General features: G+C 50.2%; 1 protein-coding gene and 1 long non-coding RNA gene across 6 annotated transcripts in view; one reads left to right on the forward strand and one right to left on the reverse strand.

The window, feature by feature from the left end:
• The window catches only part of HPCAL1 (hippocalcin like 1), a 57221-nt gene extending 37267 nt beyond the window's left edge, over positions 1-19954 (forward strand). The window contains exons 1-4 of one of the 5 annotated variants that reach the window (XM_013172619.3): positions 228-376; positions 15643-16045; positions 17233-17338; positions 18738-19954. In XM_013172619.3, the coding sequence (XP_013028073.1) occupies positions 15668-16045; positions 17233-17338; positions 18738-18835 (582 nt within the window). In that variant the 5' untranslated portion in view covers positions 228-376; positions 15643-15667 and the 3' untranslated portion in view covers positions 18836-19954. Of the gene's footprint in view, positions 1-227; positions 377-15576; positions 16046-17232; positions 17339-18737 lie in introns of those variants that run through there. The other 4 variants (XM_066994930.1, XM_066994931.1, XM_066994929.1 and 1 more) reach the window with 4 other exon arrangements.
• On the reverse strand, positions 8577-12618 carry LOC125183644 (uncharacterized). Its single transcript, XR_007165973.2, has 2 exons — positions 9862-12618; positions 8577-9287 (listed from the first exon to the last, which is right to left on the reverse strand). It is a non-coding gene; the product is annotated as an uncharacterized lncRNA (long non-coding RNA).
• Positions 19955-20943: the final 989 nt, after the last annotated feature.

A 20943-nucleotide genomic window follows, 5' to 3' on the forward strand; every position in this document is an offset into this window, starting at 1 on the left:
ATACTTGGGTTTCAGAGGCTCCTGCTTTGTCTGGGTGGGAGTGGGGCTTCTGAAGGTGATGATGCAGATATATGGGATCTTATGGTTCCTTCCAAATTCTGACTATGGTAAGAAAGTAAAATGTGAAACCCATTGCTGGGCGGAGTGAGAATGAACAAGTGGCTTTGTACATTTAAAAAAAAAAAAAAGAAGAAGAATCTAAAAATAGGCTCCCCACAAGCCTGCACTTCCTGGTGAGCGCAGGGCTGTGGTGGTTGGGGCAGCCGGAGCCATGGGCCGTCTGTGTCAGCCTCGAGAAGCCCCCTCCTGACCCGGGGACACCGAGGCGAGGAGCGAGCAGAGCGGCGGGTGTCCCCCCTGGGCCGGGGTGAAGCAGGTCAGTAACACAGCAATGGTGCAGCGATCGGAAATCCACCGAAATAAACCCAAAATCAAAGAACCGGCAGCCTCTGGCGCTAACGTAGCCTTGTGGCAGTGGATCCGATGCAGTTGGGTGCTCTGACCCCTCTAGCACCGAGGCTTTGAAACCGCTGCCAAAGGGAAGTGAGAAAGGCAGCGCCCGATCGAAACTGCGGGGAATGCGAGGGCAGGTGGGGGGACACGCTGGGAGCTTCACTTTCAGTTGTGACACTGCACCGTTCCCTACCGTGTTGCTTCGTTTATTTATCTATTTCTTCATTTTTTTTGAGGAAACATAATGGCGCGGTGGACAGACATGCTGAAAACGTTTGTAATAATCGAGTGCTTACGAATAAGCTGATAAATGCAGTAGGAAGTTGCATCGTTTTGGCTGCCCCATACACGCAGGATTGAAACTTCCCTTGCTTAGTCAGTGCCTGTGGTCAGTGAGATGTTGCAGAGAAATTCAGACAGCACAGAGCTCTGTCCAAGCTGCCAGCAGGGACCCTTTCTTTCTTATCCCTGGGAGCTAAATGAATTTTACTCCGTGCATTGCTCTGCCTTGCTTCTCTCAAATCCAGAAGCCAATGATTTGGAAAGATTGCTCTGAAACCCCTTCTAAGTTTTATCAACGATTTCTCATCATAACTCGGTTCCTTCTGGCATATATATCAGCTGTATATTTACGTTGCATGTTTCTACTTCACAGCTCACCAGCTCTTTGCGGGTTAGCTGCCTCCCATGGCCTTCCCCGTGTGTCTGTTGCACTCTGCAAAGCTTTATGCTGAGCAAGGAAGTGAGGTGGCTTCATTCAGTCGCTCACCGCCTCATTTTACAGAGCAGTACCGACGTGCTTCTGTCATGTTTTCCCCCCAAAAAGTCTGGCTTTGTGTGCTGCCTGGCCCTGTGCTTCGTAGGGGTGCATCCACCAGCACTGGGTGCCAATGTGCGGGGAGGAGAAGCGCCCTCGGTGGCATGACTGGGGACATTTGGGACAGACCCGGGCGGGGAGGGATGCCTGTTAAACCAGAGTCACAGAGCAGAGGTGGATTTTTATGGAAGGTGAGTAATTCATCCACTTGGTCTTCCTCTTTGGGTGGGAAGAACAGCACGGGGATGCTCTCAGGTGCATCCAGTGGTTTGAGCTCGTGCTGAACTTTTGTGACTAATTGCAATCCAATTTGGCATGTGAAACCAGCGCTGCGGTCACACTTAGAGGATGGCAGGGGGATAAAGTCATTCTTCTATTTGGCTTCTCTGGAGGCTTCTCATCTGTCCGGTTGGGCCAGTTTTGTTGTTAGTCAGTTGTTGTTTTTTGATGTTTTGGGGTGTGTTGTGTGTTTTTGTTATTAAAGAAAAGACTACGCAATCGCTCCGTGCCTCTTTAATGTACTATAATTAGACGTGGAGCAGGCTATTGAGCAGTTGTGGCTAAAGCTGTGAAAAAGAAAAATTTTAACTGCTGTTACATGAAAAATCTTCTTTTCTATGCTTTTATGATCACTGCCCATTTATGTTTTAGCATCTGATCCTGTATACGAATGTAGAAGGAAATGAGCTGGCTCAGCAGAAACTGAAACCCAGACTAATCTCATGCTATAATAAGAGCTTAATAGCATCATTGTCCGTGGGCACTTCAGCAGCAAACTAAGAAAACAAAAATAAATCGGCATTAAAAAACAGAGTACAGAGAAAGCATTGACGCCCGTTTTGGGGCCCGCTCCGGCGGGACGGCTGGTTCCTGCCAAAGCTCCTTATCAGCTTTCAGAGGCTCGCGGCCGTCCGTCCCGCAGCGTCCTCCTGTCCTTTCACCCCGTGCCTCCCCACTTACATAACTGACTTAGGCATTACCTCCCCTGCTCTCCTTGATGTGTCTTTAGCACCTCTGCATCACTTGGCCCCTGCGTTTCAATAACAACTTTCCCAACAATTCTGCTCCGTAGGCCAGGCTGGTAGTAGTTAGAAGCAGAGATAGTAGGTTTAAGTTGTTGCATATTTAATTTTTCAGATCTGTTTACCTAAACCCAGTGGATTTCTTTACCAGAAATATATGGAGAATAACATTTCTAGTTAAAAAAAGTCCCTGTAGCTTTTGAGCTCTTGAAACTTTCTCCAGCCAGAAACTGAAAGTGGAATGGATTTTTTTGTATTTATTATCAGGCTGAGAGAAATGTAGAGATTAGCAGAGCATAAACAGAAGGATGTGAAGTTGTCCTCAAGTGCACTAATGATCTGAGTAGCCAATTTGGTTAGTGGGAGAGTTGTGACTGAGCCTGAAATTCGACACTTAGGGTTTCGATTTGTTAAATAAAAATAAAGCAGGGAAGTGGATTTTCTAGAAATTATGCATCAGCCTAGCCATGCCTACGTACAGCCTGCTCCAGTCCTTGGAGAAGCACAGGAGACCTTGGTCCACGCAGGTCACCAGCTTCTCCTTGTGGGTTGCTGTGCTGTGCTTTAGCTCGTTCCTGTGAGGACCGGTGCCAAAGTCTGCATTTGCTTGTTGCCAAAGGCTGCGATGTTTCTTAGCTGCTCTTTATGCTGTACTTGAACAACTTTTGGCACTGCTGCTTGATGAAGGTAAGCAGAATTCCTGTGTCCACAGGGGGAAAAGTGTTATTCAAGTTAAAGACATAAGGCATCTAGCGTTTTCAGTCTGGACAAACTGAATGATGTTTTATGGGCTGGGAGGCAATGTTCTGCAAGCTTTCGAAGCAGAGCAAGCAGGCTCTGCGTTGTTTAGCCTTACCACGTGCTGCTGTTTGCCAGGCACCTCCTCTTTGTCCCTGGCTCCTCTCCTCAGACACCCGGGATGGATTTGGAGGGAGCCTCCAGCTTGCTGAGGGATGCTGATGGCACCGGTCGTTCAGCACCTCCCTGGGGTGCTCCCCAGCTGTCCGCGGGCACTGCAGTGCCCAGGTCCTGTTATCTGCCCTTCCACTTGAATTCCCAGCTTTTTGGCATGGCGATGGGCTCTTTTCAGCCAGGGTGCCCACTGGTGAGGGCACACACGCGCTCCTGATTCCTAAAGGCAAGTTGCATGCATGGAAAGGCTCGCTGGAAAGAGCAGCTCCTCTTGAGACATACAGCCACGCTGCACAGGGGAAGTAGATCTGTGGATTTGGACTATTTCTACATATGCATTTTATTAAGCAGCATGCTGAAACCTGTGGGTTTTCAAAGCTCTTTCAAGACCTGTGTGTTGAAAGCCAGCGGAGCTGAGCAGCCGGGCTCGCTTCTGGCTGCTCCTGGCCGAAGCCACCTGCGTGGTGCTCCGTAACCCACATCCAGGTGTCGCTCCCCAGTTTTTGGTGGACGATCAGACTTCAGGGCACTTCAGCAGTTTCTCCCCATCCATTTGCTCTCCTGGTGCCCCTCTCCGATGTCTTTATGTTTTCCAGAGGGGGTGAAGTGCAGCTGCTTTTGGCTACCACAGGGGAAGGGCTGTGCCTGTGCCACCACTGTCATGGCCACGGGGCGAAGCAGCTAAGGGCACATTTCTCTTGGCTATCAAAAAGAAAAGCACTTTTTTTTTTTCTGCACTCTTCCTGTCTGCAAGTGCCCTGTGTGTGTAAGCGTGCATGAGAACAGCAGCTCCCAGCACACCCCAGCCTGCCAGTAGCACTCGGTATTTTCAGCAACCTTTTCCCTTTTCGCTGCTCTAGCAAAGGGACGTTTTTATTTCCCAAGCAAACTGCCTGACGGCCTCTCTGCTCGTTACAGCTGTTCCTCTGGTAGGTCAGGTCTGAATCTCCCACTTAAGAAATAAAAAAAAAAAAAAACAACCACAACAACAGCTGGATTATGTATAAAATGCAAATATGTGGATGTGAGGAGCTGCACTTGCTGAGAATGTTTTCCAGTACACAGATCCAACCGAACAGCAAACAGAGAGTGATTGTGGTCTCCCATAGTTAAGGCTGTGGTTAGATTTGTTTGATTGTTTTCGTACAAGCCTGGGTGTTGGCTTTTTTTTTATATATTTTAAACAAATGCACCACTATTGCCTGCCCTCGCAGTGGCAAATGGGGTCCTCCCTGGTCGCGGGACACTTGGAGCTGGAGAAGGGACTGGAAACTCCTTGTGTAACTCGTACTGCATGTGGAGATGTTCCAGAAACGAGCTGGAACATTATTTCTTACGCTGTTTTTCCACTGAGCTTCGCATCTCTTCCATTAGACCTTATCAGAGGATCAGTGTAGCTGCACTTGGGAGGGAGCGGAGCAAATGTCTGATGCCACGGAGCTGCCATGAACGTAAAAGAAGGTTGGGGTGTTTTGAGAGAGGTGGTTAACCCTGGGGGTGGAAGTCAGAAGATGCACAGAATTTGGGGGAAGTCTGTGCCGTCCAGCTAATGCACCTCGGGGTGGGCAGCCGGCACCCCTGCCTGTATCCGGGGGAGAAGCTGCTCAGCTGGGAGCGCAGCGAAGAGCCTGGCTACCGCTGAGCACAGGCTGACCCAAGCCACCGGGGTGAGGCTTCCCTGGAAAAGCCAAATCCCCTTCTTGGATGGGTTCCCAGTGCAGTCAAGGAGACTCGGTGCCACTGGGCAAGCAGGGGCGAGACCTCGCCCAAGGTGGTGCGGGCGGTCTTGGTGGCCGGGGACACAGAGAAAGGAACACATCTTAATGGGAGGGGACGAGGAGCCCGGTCAGTAAGGCAGGAGAGCTAAAAGTGACGCGGGAGCGATGGTGCCCTATAACCGTGCATAGCAGAGGGTAAATTCTGTACAAGGTGGTGCTGGGGCCAGATCAAACGCTGTAACGAGCAGTGGGTACCTTTGGGCTGGACATTGGGAAGTGATTTTGAGCTGTTAGAGGAATCAGATCCCGCGAAAGCCTGACTGGGGTGACTGTGTGTTAGCCCTTGGCACGCGGGCACTTCCCCGCCTCTCGCCCAGCCACGAATTTGGTGTTGCCGCGGGCTGTTTCTTGTTGTGCTTTGTCTCATTTCAGCACACCAAAGCTGCCTCCTCAGCCCAGCGCTCACGGTATTGCCCTAATATGAATTGCTGGAGATAACCTGGGAGTTTTATAACTACTGCACTTTTACAAAGTGCACTTTGTTGTCCAGTGAACCCAGACCCGGGCAGATAATTGCTATGACAAATAGTTCGAACTCCTTCTCTCCCTTGTAAAACCGGGGAGGAGCAGATAACTAATCTCTCCCGGTTTTGGAACGAGTGCAGCTTTGATGGCTATCTCGGCAGGTTGAAACCACAGCCGTCTGTTCCAAGCCGGTGGGTAATTGCTTTGTGCAAAGCCATTCGTGAACTAATTTTTTCCTCCGGGAAGCCGAAGTTTGTTTGTTCAATTCCATGTCAAAGCAGCGTCGTTCCTTTCCAGGGAGCGAGGCAGGGTTGTGTGCACAGCTCTGCTCTTTCTGACCTGCCTCTATCTTTGTTTTTGTTTCTTGAATATAATTTGGAATAGATTTTTCCCACATTGCTTCTCAAGCTGTCTAGCCCGATGTTTTCCAAACCTGTGGTTTCCTTCCTATTTCTCCCTCATTTTCCATTATTAAATCTTCCAGCCCGCTGAAGGCGCCTGAGAAGTAGATTTCAACAACTTGGGCACAGCTCAAGTCCTCCTCTGTCGGGCGGCGTGTGCTCTAGTACACTAAACGTGCTGGAAACCAACAAACCAGGGCTGGTGCTCAGGACGGAGAACGGGGCATGCGAGCTGTGCAGCAGCCCACCACGCGCACTGAGAGTCCCGTGCCAGGGCTCCGTCACCCGCACAGCTCCCAGATGTTCAGAGGGAACCTCCTCCGGCTTCAGGTCGGGTCAGATAACCGGTGCCATAACATACAGAGAAAAGCCCTGGGTGGTCTGCAAATCCACATTTCTGCGCTCCGTGACCCCGTTGTGTCCAACCAAAGCAAGTATTCCATGGATATTCATCAGGGAAAGGGTGGTTTTTCTGCTCAACACCAGTTCTGTTCATATCAGTGCTGCGCCCCCGGGTTGCCAGACCCACCCGTTGTGCTGCTCGGGTGGCTGTGGTCCACGCCACGCCACGGGAGTTAGAAGGATGTGGAGGTGGGGAGCTCCAAGAGGGATGAGTGGAGCAGGGGAATGCCTCCACGCTTTGGGATAAACGGGGCTGAGGAACAGTGTGATGTTGGGATGGCATTGCTGAAGGTAACTGTAGGGCTTTTTCCAGCTTCTGCCCCAATCCGTGTTTTTTCTTGTCCAACAGAGGGTGTTCTTGGGGGGTCCAAGCCTGGCTCTGAACCTTAGGACTTTCTTTCAGTGACAACCCTTTTGGTCTTCAGCAGCGCTCTGGAGGAGGGCTATTTAAAGCTCTCGTCCTTTCTGTGGGCTGTAGGATGGAGGAAGCGCTTCCTCCACGCAGATCTCTATCCCAACCCCACAGACGCTTTTGTCTGCTTCCGTACAGTCCCCACCCTGCTTGGAGTCGCTCCAAAGCCGAGCGCGCCGGGGCAGCACGCTATTGTTCGCCAGGGCCGTCCTTAGATGTGTCTCCTTTCCTTTTCCAAAACAGAGCGTTTCTGCACCAAAACGCCCGAGACTGGTGGCTGGAGTATCAGAATAAATGTCCGTCTGTCCTCGCCGCCCCTCGGGCCGTTGGAAATACTGGCATTGCAGAGAGGAAATACAGGGGCTGACCTTCCTTCAGGAGCACGACTGATGTTTGCTGCTGCTGTTGTGGTAGTCGTGAATGTTTGAGGGGGGACAGGGAGGTCTCTGGATAAACTTGGCAAGTCATGATCTGTCTTCTCTGGGTCAAGAAGCTAAAAAAATAAAATATTGACCACGAGGGCATGAGTACCCGAAATGCTTTTAAGGTATTGTCCATTCTGACATGACTCCAAATATTTATATCAATTTGCAGCTGACTTTCCTGGCCCCAGAGGCTGGATGTTCACTGGCCTTCCCCTTTTAACGTGCATCCTACAAGCAAAGTGCTCTTCGCAGGCTTCAAGGCTAAGGGAAGCAGCCTCGCTCTTGTGTGCTGAAAGGAGATGTCCGCAGATGCTGGGAGAACGCGCCACTTCAGAAACTTCCAGTCAGTACCCTACCCTCCATCAGCACTCCCCTCCTTTCAACCACCGCCACGTCCTTTAAACACTTTTTTCCTGTTTCTCCAAAGAGGAAAAAATAAATGATAAATTGTCGCATTGATGTTGCGCAAACAGGCCGCTTGCGGAAAGGTCTTGTTGACAGGGCTTCTCACACAGGATACCTTCTCCTCGCGCAGAAAAGTCGCTGCAAATTTCCAGGAAAACACAAATGCCATCCTTGGGAAAGGGGACATTAAAAAAAATGTCATCCTGGTGGTTAGAGTGGGCCTTGGTTTGTGAAGGATGTAGTGCAGAAGTGGGTAAAATGTTGGGTGTGGTGGGGTTAGAAGTGGAGCTGACCAGTGGTTGACATCAGGCATAGCCCAGTGGCTCGTCAGAGACAAGGATAATTAACGGAAAATCAAAAACCAGCAGAGTGCAGTACTCTGGCATGGCTGGACCCAGAAGAGCTTGTCTGTCCAGGGCCTGGTGCAATAAAACCTAACCACACACGTTATTTATCTTTGCTACAACAAAGATAGTGCTATCTGAAAGGGAGATCCCAGGGGGTGACTCTCTCATGAGTCCCATTCGAGCGTTGAACGCTGCACGGAAATGCCAGAGGAGAGAAAGGATTTTCACCTGGGTGCTCTTTGTCCCCCTAAAAATGTCGTAACGGGCCTGGATTAGGGGGGTTCCAGCTGATCCCTCTGGTTTGGAGCTCTCCCTTTCTTGTAGGCTGCCAGGAGGGTCCAGCAGACGTCTTCTGCCTGAGCACCGTGGGCTCCTCTCATTAATTAGTTTACAGAGCTGTTATTTTACAGGGTTTTCTACACCTCTGCCAGAAAAAAAGTTAAACACTCAGTTTGCTTTCAGATGTTTTGACTTAGGTATTTTTGCATTCGGCAGAAAGGAAAATAAAGGTGTGAAACAATTAGTGGCTTAAGGGGAAAGAGAACAGACAGCGTTTTGAGGAGGATTTGTTCACTGTGGAGTGTATCTTTTCAAGCAAGTTAACCAGTGGCTTTTATCCTCTATTAAAATGGTGATATATTAGGAAAAACAAACAAACAAACAAAAACCCACAAAAACACCCCACCACCACCAAAAAATGGCAGTGGAGAGAAAGTTTGTTTAGAAAGCCAGATGAATAAAAGGAATGGATGCGGTTTTATTAGATTGGAGGTTTGGGGAACCAGAAATTGAGTAGTAGAAATTGTTAGCAATAACCGTGTTACTTGGTCAATGAAAATGTTAGTGACAAGCAGTATTTCTCTCTTTATTTTTTTTTCCCCCCAGTGGTTCAGTATTTTTAATTAAGCATCTAAACAAATGTCAGCTGAATTTTTGTTCGAGGTAGCCAGTTGGCGTACCTCCAAAACCACAGTTTTCATCATCGTCTTAGTAAGCATAACTCTTATGTAAGATAAAGGGAGGCTTTTTTTTTTAGAAAAAAGAAAGAAAAAAAGAAAAAAGTTTCTTTCCACTCTTTGAAAGAAGACAATCCCGATTAGCTACCCCGAGATCCCCCTGGCTCCTCAAAGCCCCCTATCTCAGCACGGTACCTGCGGCTAGGGAGAGGCAGGGTGTCAGATCTCATTTTTATTTCCATTTAAGCACCATTAGCAGCGATGATGATCTCGCAGACCAGCCTCTGAGGGCTGATTATCGCCTGTCACTATCTCTTTTGCAAGTGTCTTTGTCCCCAAACTCTTCATCTTCTCTGCGTGAGCGGCTCCGATGCGACGGGCTTTGCTCAGGTGCAGTCGTCAGGCACTTGGCGCGGCCACATTTCGGCTGATTCTTGTGATGCAGAAGGAGGAATTGGATCCAGCTTCCTTTCTCCCAGTGCTGTGATCGTTCTGCAGAGAGGACAGACGCGTAAAGAAGCGGGAAGCTGACATTTGTCATTTGGATGAGCACGTACACACCCTTTAATGCAAGCCAACCTGACTTTTACAAAGTCAATATTGGAAATCCTATAACGTTTTAGGGACTTTCTGCCGGTGGCTCAGCACGCCAGAGAAGAAGAGCCCAAGCTGTTGCCTCCTTCCTAGTGCAGCAGGGCGTTCAGCGTGTGGCCTGGCACGGGCTGGGGCAGGTGGATGGAGGGCTCTGTGAGGGACTGCTGCACAAAGGAAGCTTTTGGGGGTGGCCGGCACCGGGGCTGGATGTGATTTAGCTTAATCAATTAACAAGTGCCTCACGTGAAACTTGTAAAATCCAACAACGAGCCTGCCAAGTCCGTGGTTTGGATTTTACCGCTCCGTCAGCCCTGCCTTGCGCTGGTTTTTGTCACTTTTCGTCCCTCCCTGACCTTTGGGAACCGTGTGGTTGCAACATTTCCCCGGTTTCCCGGTTCGTGGCAGGCACCTCTCCTGCAAGCCCGTGCTCCCGGAGGTTTCTTTTAACTTACCTGTCACAATTGTACCCTACCTTAACATGACGTGGGTTTTTCCCCGTGCAGCCCAACCTGCTCAGAAAAAGACCTTGTACGCTCAGACGCTGTGTGCTGACATGTTCTCCTCGCAGTGTAATCCTCTGTAAACACACTGTGTTTTTTTTTAAGCCTTGCCAACTTCACACAGCATCTGAAGACAGAAGAAGGCCGCCTCCTTCTCCCTTGGTTCCATTAAAAAGAAAAAAAAAAAAAGGGCAAAGGGAGGAGAAGAGGAAAATCCACTCATGGATTTCTTTTCCTGTCTCAAATAACAAGCTGCGTCCCTGCCTGAACTGCTCCCACCCAAATTAACCTAATTTCCTAATTTGCTCGAAATATTTCTGTGCTTTTCTTATTGCATTGGGGAATATTTGCCCTTTACAGTAACAAGCTCTCCTTTCTGAGCTGGAAAACGTTATAGAGAGCTCCCGAGGAGCTGCCAGATTTGCTGGTCCTAGCGCAGGTCTCCCTTTCTGCCCACAGCCCGTTTTTAATTTGTTTTGCAGCAATTTGGGGGTTTCTGTCGGCGTGCCCTCACTGGGGTGAGGGGGTTGCACTGCAGGCAGGCAGCTTGAACCCCAAACGGCTCTCGGCTTGATGCTCGATGTCCGCAGCCTGATTTCCTGCGTTAATCAGGAACATAATCCCGAGGAAAGCGACTTGAAGAGACATGAGGAATCCAGAGCCCTCTAAGTGAATTTCTAAGGTTTCAGTGCAGCTGGCCCCATGAAATCAATGTGCCATCCTGCAGTGTTCCTCTCGCATAGCTATTTGCAGGATCGGAGCCTTCGTAATTATATCTTTCTCGGGAGAGCTGGCGGTGGGTTATCTATAGCTCTTGTCCGTTTGCCTTCCCAGAACTGGGTTTGCAAGGGCGCGTTGCCAGTGCCTGTGTGTGTGTTGATGGCGAAACTTTCACAGCGGCGGGGCTCTGCGTACATCGCTCTGCCTTTCCGAAGGGCGTTCGTCCTGAAAATACCGCTGGGTTCTCCGAAACTGAAAGTGGGGATGATGCAGGTGGGGGTTACTTCCCTCCGACCGCTTTTTAATGAGCTTTTGGAAGAGGTTTAGCTCAAAAATCAGTTGCGAGTAAGCGGCGTCGCTCGTTTAGATAAAAGAGTGATTAGTCATTGAAAGTAAAAAAACAGTGGAAAAGCCCGTTTATTTGTTTAGCTCTGTTTGTTCTGGGCTTGCTAGGTTTCCCTTTTGCCTTTCCCTTCGCTAGGTCTCGCGGCGAGGAAGTAACCGCAGCTCCTCCTGCGGCCGGACCTTGCTGTCCCTGCTCCGCAGGCTGCAGGGGAATGTTCGGCGTTTCATTGAGTGTCTTCCGCCCAGCTGCTCCCGTTGTTAACTTCGAGAGACGTGGAGATGCTCCTCGTCACCCTTCAGCTCCGTCCTGAGGTGCCGCTCCCGGCCCCGAGCCCGCCGCCGGTGAGGCCGAGGCCGAGGCCGCGGGGCAGGAGCGGGGCCCACGTGAGCGTGCCCGGCAGGGCCGGATAGCTGTAGCAACGTGCCGTGCATCCTGCCCCTCCTCTGCTGCAGTGCTCGTTGCTTAGGATACTGCCGGTGAAACATCCAACACAAGCTGCTCCTCGCCGCGGAGTTCGTTGTCTGTCCCGGGCCCGTGCAGCCGGCCGTTTCTCCGCACGGCTCAGGCGGCCGTCCCTGGGCAAAACGAGGTCTGGAGGACTCCTTTACGTTCCCACTTGCAGCGTGGTTTGCTCTGGGATCTTCCTGAGCTTTCTTAAATCCGTGCATGCATTAAATGGGCTGGTGGGAGCTGGAGAAGCCCCTCTCCGCACCACGCCAGCAGTGCAGGGTGAGCCAGAGACAGGAGGGCTTCCTCCTAACTAGAAGGTTATATATAAATAATAAGCTGACGAAGAGTCCGATGCATTTTTCACTCAAGGGTGTGTCCGTGACGTGTGACAGCACAGGCCTTTAGGGACTGAAGCTTTTAGTTGGGCTTCCTGCCCTTTTTTAACGTAAGGATCAAATTGCAGTGAAGAACCCAGCCTCAGAAAACAGCTGCTGGCTTTGTGAGGCACGGCAGTTGTTGAAGTGCCCCGCGGGCCAGGACCTCCCCATGGCTCTCGTCTTTACCTGGCAACGGGAAAAAGGCTACGGAAGCTAGTTCATGGAGTCACAGGACGGCTGAGGTTGGTAAAAACCTCTGGAGATCATCCAGTCCAATCCCCCTGCTCCAGCAGGGCCACCCAGAGCAGTGAAACAGTGTCTCCAAGCAAAACCTCTCGTAACACGATGCTCACAGTATCCCTCCGGGCTGATCCTTTTGTCTCTCCAGGGCAGAAGGCATCAGTGAGCGATCTGACGCTTTGGCTGTTGTAATAAAGAAATCTTTCACCCATATGGGAGCGGTTCCTGCGTGTCAGCCCATCTCAGGGCAGCAGAGCAGCACCGGCTGCCTGGCTGATGCTGTTCATTTGCTCTGGGCTCCCGCAGTCCCCAAGGGCGCCATGCTGCAGATTCAGGACCATAATGGGTCTCGGACACGCTTGTTCTGTTCTGTAAGTGAGTACGGCAAGACAAATGGTGCAAAATTTACCCCCGTGAAGCAGGCAGCTCAGATGATATAAGGAGTGTTTATTATATTTCACCATGCTCTTTCTCTGCTGAAGAGCACCACTGCCCTACAGATAGGCGCATCGCACATTTTCCCCTTTTTATTAACACCAAGTCCACTCCCAAGGAGGTTTGAACCAGGCAGGGCATCTCTACGGAGCCGTCCCTCCTCTTGCAGCCGTAACTGATGCGCTGAGAGCATCCCGTCAGGAGCTCTGCTCACAGGGGTTTGCACCCCTTCAGAAGGTTTGCAGTGCAAAGCCCGGGCTGCTCTCTGCTTTTTGGGTGAAGTGCGCTGGGAACGTTGCTTCTGGCAGTAACTGGTGGTAGGTATACAGAGGGCTCGGGGCAAAGTGGCACGCACCGAGCTTTCTGGCTTGGCCGCGGTGAGTAAAAGACCTTTTGCTCGTTGCTGGGATTTTGCCGTGAACCCAGAAGGACAGAAGATATTCTTGCTCAGGTAGGACTCAGGGCCATTTCTGTGCTTATTTTTGCTCCTCTGGGGAATCCAGCCATCACAGTAGTGCTGGAAGCCCCAAACATCTCCTGCTCCTGGTTTTGCTGGCAGCGTGATGTCTCAGGCTTGCAAGAGGTTCAGCTGGCACAGGCTCTTGGAAAAAAAACAACACACCACCACGACAACCCACAGCCCTAATCACGGCACTGACCTGAGCATCCCGAGCCCGCTCCCTGCAATTTCCATTAGCAGCCGTCCTCCGAGTGGTCTCGCAGCTAAATCAGCCGATGAGCCTCTGGAAAGTGATTTGATGAAAGCATTTTACAGCAATCGAGTGAAATGTCAGCTGGGTGCCAGCAGCGGGGGGGGGGCTGTCATGATTAATGAGCTGTTTAGGCGTTTCGTTTTGTAGGAGCTACCTGAAACACAATTCACGTCGAAGGTGGTTTTTAGTCCTGCTTTAATAAATTAATGTTAATGCTGGTTTTTTAATTATTCTTAACAAATTGGTTACAACAACTGCGGGGTTATATTTGGGTTGAACACATTAGCGAGCCTTTCAGAAAGCTCATATGCAAAAAAAAGGGTTATGTTTAGATCATTGCACATCACTTTTCTGATATAACATGACCCAAGAGAGGAGGGAGGGTTGAAATAACCTGTAATTTGTTGAATGCAAAGACTACTGCGGCATAAAGCTTTTGGGGATGATACTAAATCAGCATCCGTCCAAATATCAGGATACATCTTACTGCGATTAGAAGCACTGACATCCAATAAATGGGGGTAACTTCTTGCCTCTCTGCTGGCGAGGGGCCTCTCTTTTTAAGGGAACGGGAATAATAAAGGTATTTTAGGAAAAGGGGGAATGGCCCCGGGCATTCCTGCAGGGGATGCTGGCAGAGACCGGGAGCTTCCCCGCACGCTGGGGGCGAGCAGAGGTATGGGACCCGCAGAAAACTGCCCTGCAAAGAGCAGAAATAAAGCTTTGGAGCTGAAATAGTTGCAGCTTTCTAGAAAACAGAAGCGCTGATGATAACAGTTTTCTGCTAAGCCCGATGCGTTGTACTAATGAGCAGCTGGCTGGTTTTTGTCTCCGAGCATCAAGTCACAGGGCAGGACGGGGATTTTTTACATTGCTCAGGCGACAGAGAGAGTAAGTGGGATACAGATAAAAGGAGGTTAAATTCAGCTGGTGAAAAGCCCTCTGCTGCACAGCAACTTATTTTTTGCTGACCTTTAACATTTTTTTAGGTTCTTATGCATGCCTGGGATTTTTTACTCTTTGGGAAGCGCTTAGCCCCTGTTACATTTTTCCCTGGTATTCGTTTCTGCATGCTTTGTTGCTCGGCTCTTGCTGTTTCCCAGGGCTGAGGAGCGGTGCTGTGCAGCCACACGGGTGCTGGGCTCATCCTGACCTGCCTGCCGCCCTGGTTTTGGGCAAGCGTAGCAGGGACGTCGAGTAAGGCAGTGGACCAGGGACATCAAGGAAGGCATTTGTGCTGGGCTCAGGCCTCCCTGTTGCAGGGGCTCGGACGTAACTCTGTACAGACCTTGTGGGAACGCCCCGGTAATTACTTGGGGCTGTGACACGTAGGAGCACCCCCTAGTGAGGCTGTCCCAGGCTGTGGTTCTGTCCTGCTGGACATTTTGGGCTCGGGATGGGAGATGCTCCTCAACGCCTTCGTGGATCTGCAGAGCGGCGGCAGCATCGCTCTGCCTGGGTATTGCTGGGAGGCCACGACAAAGGCTGGACGGGATAAGATCCAAAAATCCACCGTGATACCCGTTTTGTTTTCTCTCCTAAGTACACACTGACTGTCTTTTGGTGCGTCAAAGCCTCTTGCTTGTTGCTGGGCCTGTGCAGGCCACCCGCACACCACGGGCGCTGTCACAGGAGGGGACAATCCTCCCCCCTCCTAAAAACCCAGATAAAAGCATGACGTTCACCTTTTGCCCGTGCTGTGGAGTACTGAACTTTCTGAACAAGCTTGCAGAGGCGCACAAGCCCCGATAAAGGTGGAAGGAGTTGCTCTGCCAACCCCGTCTCACTGGGGCCCTGTGACGCTGCTGCGGAGAGGAACGGGGAGGGAGGAGGTGCTCCCACATCATGTTAACTGCGAGGGTTAAACAAAATGGGGTGCTTTCCCAGTAGGAGAGGCAAATCCAGCATCTGGAAAGAGTCCAGCAGAGGGCCACAGAGATGGTACGGGGCCTGGAGCATCTTCCCTATGAGGAAAGGCTGAGAGACCTGGGCCTGTTCAGCCTGGAGAAGAGAAGACTGAGAGGGGATCTCATCAATGTGTATAAATACCTGAGGTGTGGGAGGCAAAGGGATTTGGCCAACCTCTTCTCAGTGGTTTGTGGGGACAGGACAAGGGGCAATGGCCACAAAATGGAGCCCAGGAAGTTCCGCACCAACATGTGAAAGAACTTCTTCACGGTGAGGGTGACAGAGCACTGGGACAGGCTGCCCAGGGAGGTTGTGGGGTCTCCTTCTCTGGAGATATTCAAGGCCCGTCTGGACGCCTACCTGGGCAGCCTGCTCTAAGGAGCCTGCTTTGGCAGGGGGGGTGGACCCGATGATCTTTCGAGGACCCTTCCAACCCCTACGATCCTGTCGTTCTGTGATCTCATCCTCCCTCTGCCCTTGTCCCCTTGCCCCGTACAGGGTCTGCACCAGGCAGGCAGGCTCGCGCGGGGCTGGAGCTGACGCGGGTGCTCTCTCGCTTGGCAGCAGCTGAGCCGGGCTCCGGGAGAGGATGGGGAAGCAGAACAGCAAGCTGCGCCCCGAGGTGCTGCAGGACCTGCGCGAGAACACCGAGTTCACGGACCACGAGCTGCAGGAGTGGTACAAGGGCTTCCTAAAAGATTGCCCGACGGGCCATTTGACTGTGGAGGAGTTCAAAAAAATCTACGCCAACTTCTTCCCCTACGGCGACGCGTCCAAGTTCGCCGAGCACGTGTTCCGCACCTTCGACACCAACGGCGACGGGACGATCGACTTCAGGGAATTCATCATCGCGCTGAGCGTCACCTCGCGGGGCAAGCTCGAGCAGAAGCTCAAGTGGGCGTTCAGCATGTACGACCTGGACGGCAACGGGTACATCAGCCGCGGGGAAATGCTGGAAATCGTGCAGGTGAGGAGGCTCTGTCTTTTATTTTATGTTCGGTGTTGTAACTTCTTGGCTTGAGACATTTGGAGCTGGAGATGTTCGGTGTGTGGAGCTGGGTCCTTCCCATGTCCCCAAGGGGCAGTTTGGGGCCACGATGGGACCGAGGAGGTGCAAAGGTCCTGAGAGACAAATGAGGCTCCATGCAACTGCAGCAAGGCCAAAGTCTTGCAGCTCTCCCTGAGGATTCCTTGGTGGGGTTTTGGTGGGGCCATAAAGACCTAAATGCGAATTCTACTCACCTGGTTAATCTCAAAATTGATACCACAGGCTCTGAAACTTCAAATCTGAGTCAACGTGAGCTCAAAATTAAAGACTGTATCATGTCTTCATCCCCTGAAGGCTGGGAGCATGGCGCCACGGCTGGCTCTGGGGCCAGTGGCACCTGCCAGTGGGATGTTCTCCATCCTGATACACAGGAGCACCTCTGAACACCAGGGGCCACTTCTTACTGTGCAGGTGGCCAAGCACTGGAGCAGGTTCCCAGAGAGGTGCTGGGGTCTCCCTCCTTGGGAGAGATACTCAGAAGCCGCTTGGGCATAGAATCATAGAATAAAATCATAGCGTCATCTAGGTTGGAAAAGATCTTCAAGGTCATCAAATCCAACCATCAGCCTGACCTGCTGAGTCCCATCACTAAAGCATGGTCCTGGGCAACCTCTTGTAGGTGTCCCTGCTTGGGCAGAGGTAGGACCAGATGCCTCCAGAGGTCCCTTCCCACCCCAGCCACCCTGTGACCCTGTGGTCCAGCCCCTAGCTGAGGTGTGTCCAAACCAGCTTGGTGTCCCCAGCGCATTCCAATAGGGTAAAAGAGGTCTCATCTCCGAAAGCGGAGCCGTGCACTGGTGCTTTGCTCCCATATTTTGTCTCAGACCTGCTTGCACGTTAGCCTAAACCCCAACTTTCTCTTAAACTGACCCAGCAGCGTGGGTGCTTCTTTGAAGTGCAAGTGAACACAGGAAAGAAAAATAAAAAACCCTGCAGTCAGAAATTCATATTTGTTTTGGTTTATAAAGTCCCGCAGCTGCCTGCTGGGGTCAGCTGCCTTTTTTTATTGCTGCAGGCTTAAATTATTTTTCTCAGTCCTGATGCTTTGTAGTTTGGGTCATGTTTTTCCTATGTCCTTTTTTTTTTTTTTTTTTTTTAATACTCAGGCAATCTACAAAATGGTTTCATCAGTAATGAAAATGCCAGAAGACGAATCCACTCCAGAGAAGCGGACAGACAAGATCTTCAGACAGATGGACACAAACAATGACGGTACGGTCTCAGCCTTGTCCTGCTCGAGGGGGAGATGCTCAGCGGGGCGAGGATGTGGTTCTCATGCTGGTACAGAGACCTGTAACAATATGGCTTTATATCTAGAAAGGCTATTTCTGATTTAAGAGCGTTTCATGACAAAATATGCAGCAAAACCTGCTCTGTGCATCCTCCATCTGCTGCACCTTGTCGCTGAGATAAAGTCAGCTTGTTCCTGGTAAAATATCGCCCCGTGAGCCGCGCGCTGCCAAACAATAAATTCTGCACGGGGGAGAGGTAACAGAGAGAGGCTGGTGCAGGCTCCCACGTTAGCAATGCTCGCTCCCTGCCAGGGAGCCCAGGGAGCCAGGGATGGATCCCCCGCTCCTCTCAGTGGCATGAAATGCTTCTTCTGCCCCACTCAGCTATGGGGCACGGCTAATAGCTTCTCCTTTGTGCGCTGCTTTTAAGCATTGCGAGGAAAGGGAAACGCTAATAAACTTCCTGATAGTTAGGAGTGCTCTTTTTCAGACTGACAAAAAGTTAAGAAAACAATTTTTTTTTTTTGGAGACGTTCGCCAGAAACTAGGATTGAACCCTGAGCTAGGGGGTTTAATGAACAGCAGAGAGGAACCCTCAGCATTTCCCACAGCTGAAACCTTCCCTTTGGGATGCCCCTCGCACTGTGTAGGTATCAGAGCTCAGCAAAAGGTTTAACATCAGTGATGCTTCTGCTTCAGGACACGCTGTGAGAGAGGCAGCAAACGCTCATCTCCTCCTTCCTGTGACACCCAGACACATTTTTGGGAGCGAGGAGCTGCATTTCCAGCAGGAACTGGCACGGGTGGGTAGGGTAGGAGTGGCTCCCAACCCTGCAAGCACTCACACATGGTTTCAGCAGCATCCCGAGGGAAGAGCTCTTGGAGCAGGAGGAAGGCAGCGAGGGGCTTGGAGGGGCAGCAGGGGCTGCCACTGCTCACACCAAGCCCCGGCGGTGCAAAGCAGAGAGATTTGGCACGTTTGGGTTGAAAACAGCATAGCACTGTGAGCATCGGATGCAAAGCACACACACGTGCAGGTACCAAGCCTCCTGTTCATGTTCTGTGCTATTTGTACGGCCCAGTTCTGGGACAGAAAGCTGCTGATATTAGAACCGTTGTATTTTTTATTTTTAACTTGGCACTGTCTTTTTAAATAAGAAACGACAGGTTTTTATGCTAGATTGTTTTGCAGAAGGAAGATGCATCCAGGCTTAAGGGCTTGAGCGGGATTTGGCTGCTGTGCGTGGCACTAAATTCCCCGAGATGCATTTGCAATAGATTAAATATACGTGCATTGTTTTTTGTAAGCTACAGTGAGCGGCAGCAATGAATGACTGTGGTTTTTTTTCCTCTTCTGTTTTGCCTTTCCTCCTTTGAAGGTAAACTGTCCCTGGAGGAGTTCATCAAAGGTGCCAAGAGCGACCCCTCCATCGTGCGGTTGTTACAGTGCGACCCCAGCAGCGCGAGTCAATTCTGATACAAAGCGGACAGTTTGCAACGAGAATCTCGGCTTGTCCTTCAAGCTTTGCTCGCAAATGGATGCCTTCTCAATCATTCCTCAACAGTTAGTGGATAAGATACCATTGCCAGATTGTGTGTGTCTGAGTGAAAACAGCCCTCGCTCCCCTCACTAACACCAGTGCAGCTCTCCTTCGGCAGCTCCATTTCTGCTTTCCCGTAATGTTTTGGTTCACTCTGCACGTGTTAACGGTAAATGAAAGGTATGTTTACATGCAGATCCGAAGGGTTCAGATTTCCCGTGAGATACCACTTCGCTTAGTCTGGGAGGAAGAATGGTGTTCCCGTTGTCCCAGGAAGACGCTAGGTAGGACTTTGACCCAACGTAGCAGATGGCAGGTAATTTATTTTGCTTCGGAAATGACTATGTTAAAAAAAAATAAAAAATGAAAAAAAAAAAAAAGGTGGACTGAATGGAGTAGAAAGTTTAAAAAAAAAAAAAAAAGGAAAAAAAAAACCAACAAAACAAAACGCAGCTTTCCTGGGCATGGTTCCAATTTTCTTTTTGAGGAAAATTGCTTGCACTTATCTAATGGTCTTTACTTTCTTTTAATATATATATAAATTATATATATATGGTGAAGTAAAATTTTAAATATTTAGGTCATCTATTTAAGGCATACAATAGAATTCAAGCTTTGTTTCTTCTAGTTGTCTGTGATTTATTCCGATCTTGGAGATGATTGTTTTTTGTGGTATTTATGCATTAGCCAATCGCCGTTCCAAAAGAGATGCATGACTAGCAGTTTGTGGATACTTCACTCTGTTTAATTACTGAATGCAAATCTTCGTTCGTTTTTACTGTCGGTTGTTCCAGCGTTACTGTATTAACGGCAGGCCTGAAAGGAGCAATCCTCATTTTGTATTTCTCAGTGGAGTCCTACTTTATGGTGGTCGCTGCGTTAAATGGCTTCTGAGTGAAATGAGGTGACGTGACTCGCACCGCTCTTCTCGACCTCGCTGCACCTCCTCCCTCTTGCTGTCGATACGTTACTAGTCTCGTGCATTCCAGTGTTATTTAATATCTGCCTAATGCCAAGAAATATCAATTGAAATAAAAGACTACTTTTCTTGTCAATAGCTGTCTTCTTTTCACCCCTGCAGCAAATCTGTGTCGTCACCTATTTGGTGGAAGGTGGAGGCTGGCTCCCTGTCCCTGCTCTCTCCGGGACACGTTTTGGCTGCTTTGAATTTCACTATTAAATAAAAAAAGATGTGTTTGCACTATATCCAAATAGAAATGCACCGGTAGGTCAGACCCAGCACAAAGTACAGCCTTATGTCAGTGCTGCCGAGCAGAGGAGCGCATTCATTATTTTTTTTCCACAGAAATTCAGATTTGAGCCATTAAACCAACCTTCCTTTCAACTGCAACGCCCTGCGGATGAGCGCAGCCCTGAAGCGGAGTTATTTGAGAATCTGCAAGCCAAGAAAAAAAAAAAAAAAGGTATTGGGGAAAAAAAAAACACACACAAGAAGTCTGGTGGTTGCTTTCAGCCCGTCGGCAGCCCCGCTGCTCATGCAGGGAAGTGCTGCAGCACTGAATTCACCATAGATGAGCTTCCACAAGCGGCTCTTCTCGCAGGGGATGGGTGGCTGGGGGTTGGAGGTCCCGGGGGGACCCCAGGGTCCTGCGGCAGAGGTACAGCGGCCACCCCGGGCTCACACATGTGGCCACGCTTGGGCGAGCGTGCGGAACCGTCCCTGCGCCTGCAGCGGGACCGTGCCCCCGAGGGGACCACAGCATTTGAATCTCGGCAGGTCTGTGGGATCCTAAAATGAGTCAGGCGTATTTTTATTTGGGCGCTGCACAATGTCCCCTTTTTTTGGGTAGCGAGGATGTTAAGAGTTGTCTCGATGTAGCGTTTGGAAATATATCAGGTCTTTTTTCTCGTCGTTTGTCTGAGTCTGGGCGTGGTCCTTTTTTTCAGGTTTTTCTGCCATCTGTCCTCTTCTGGTTTCCGGCTCTCTTTTAGGTGAATAGCAAGTTTGAGTAACAGTCTGACAAAACCCAAACTGTTCTCATTTAAAAAAAAAAAAAAGAATCTCCTTACAAAAAGCTCATTT

Source organism: Anser cygnoides, chromosome 3 (assembly GCF_040182565.1).
Source record: "Anser cygnoides isolate HZ-2024a breed goose chromosome 3, Taihu_goose_T2T_genome, whole genome shotgun sequence".
Lineage (NCBI taxonomy): Eukaryota > Metazoa > Chordata > Aves > Anseriformes > Anatidae > Anser > Anser cygnoides.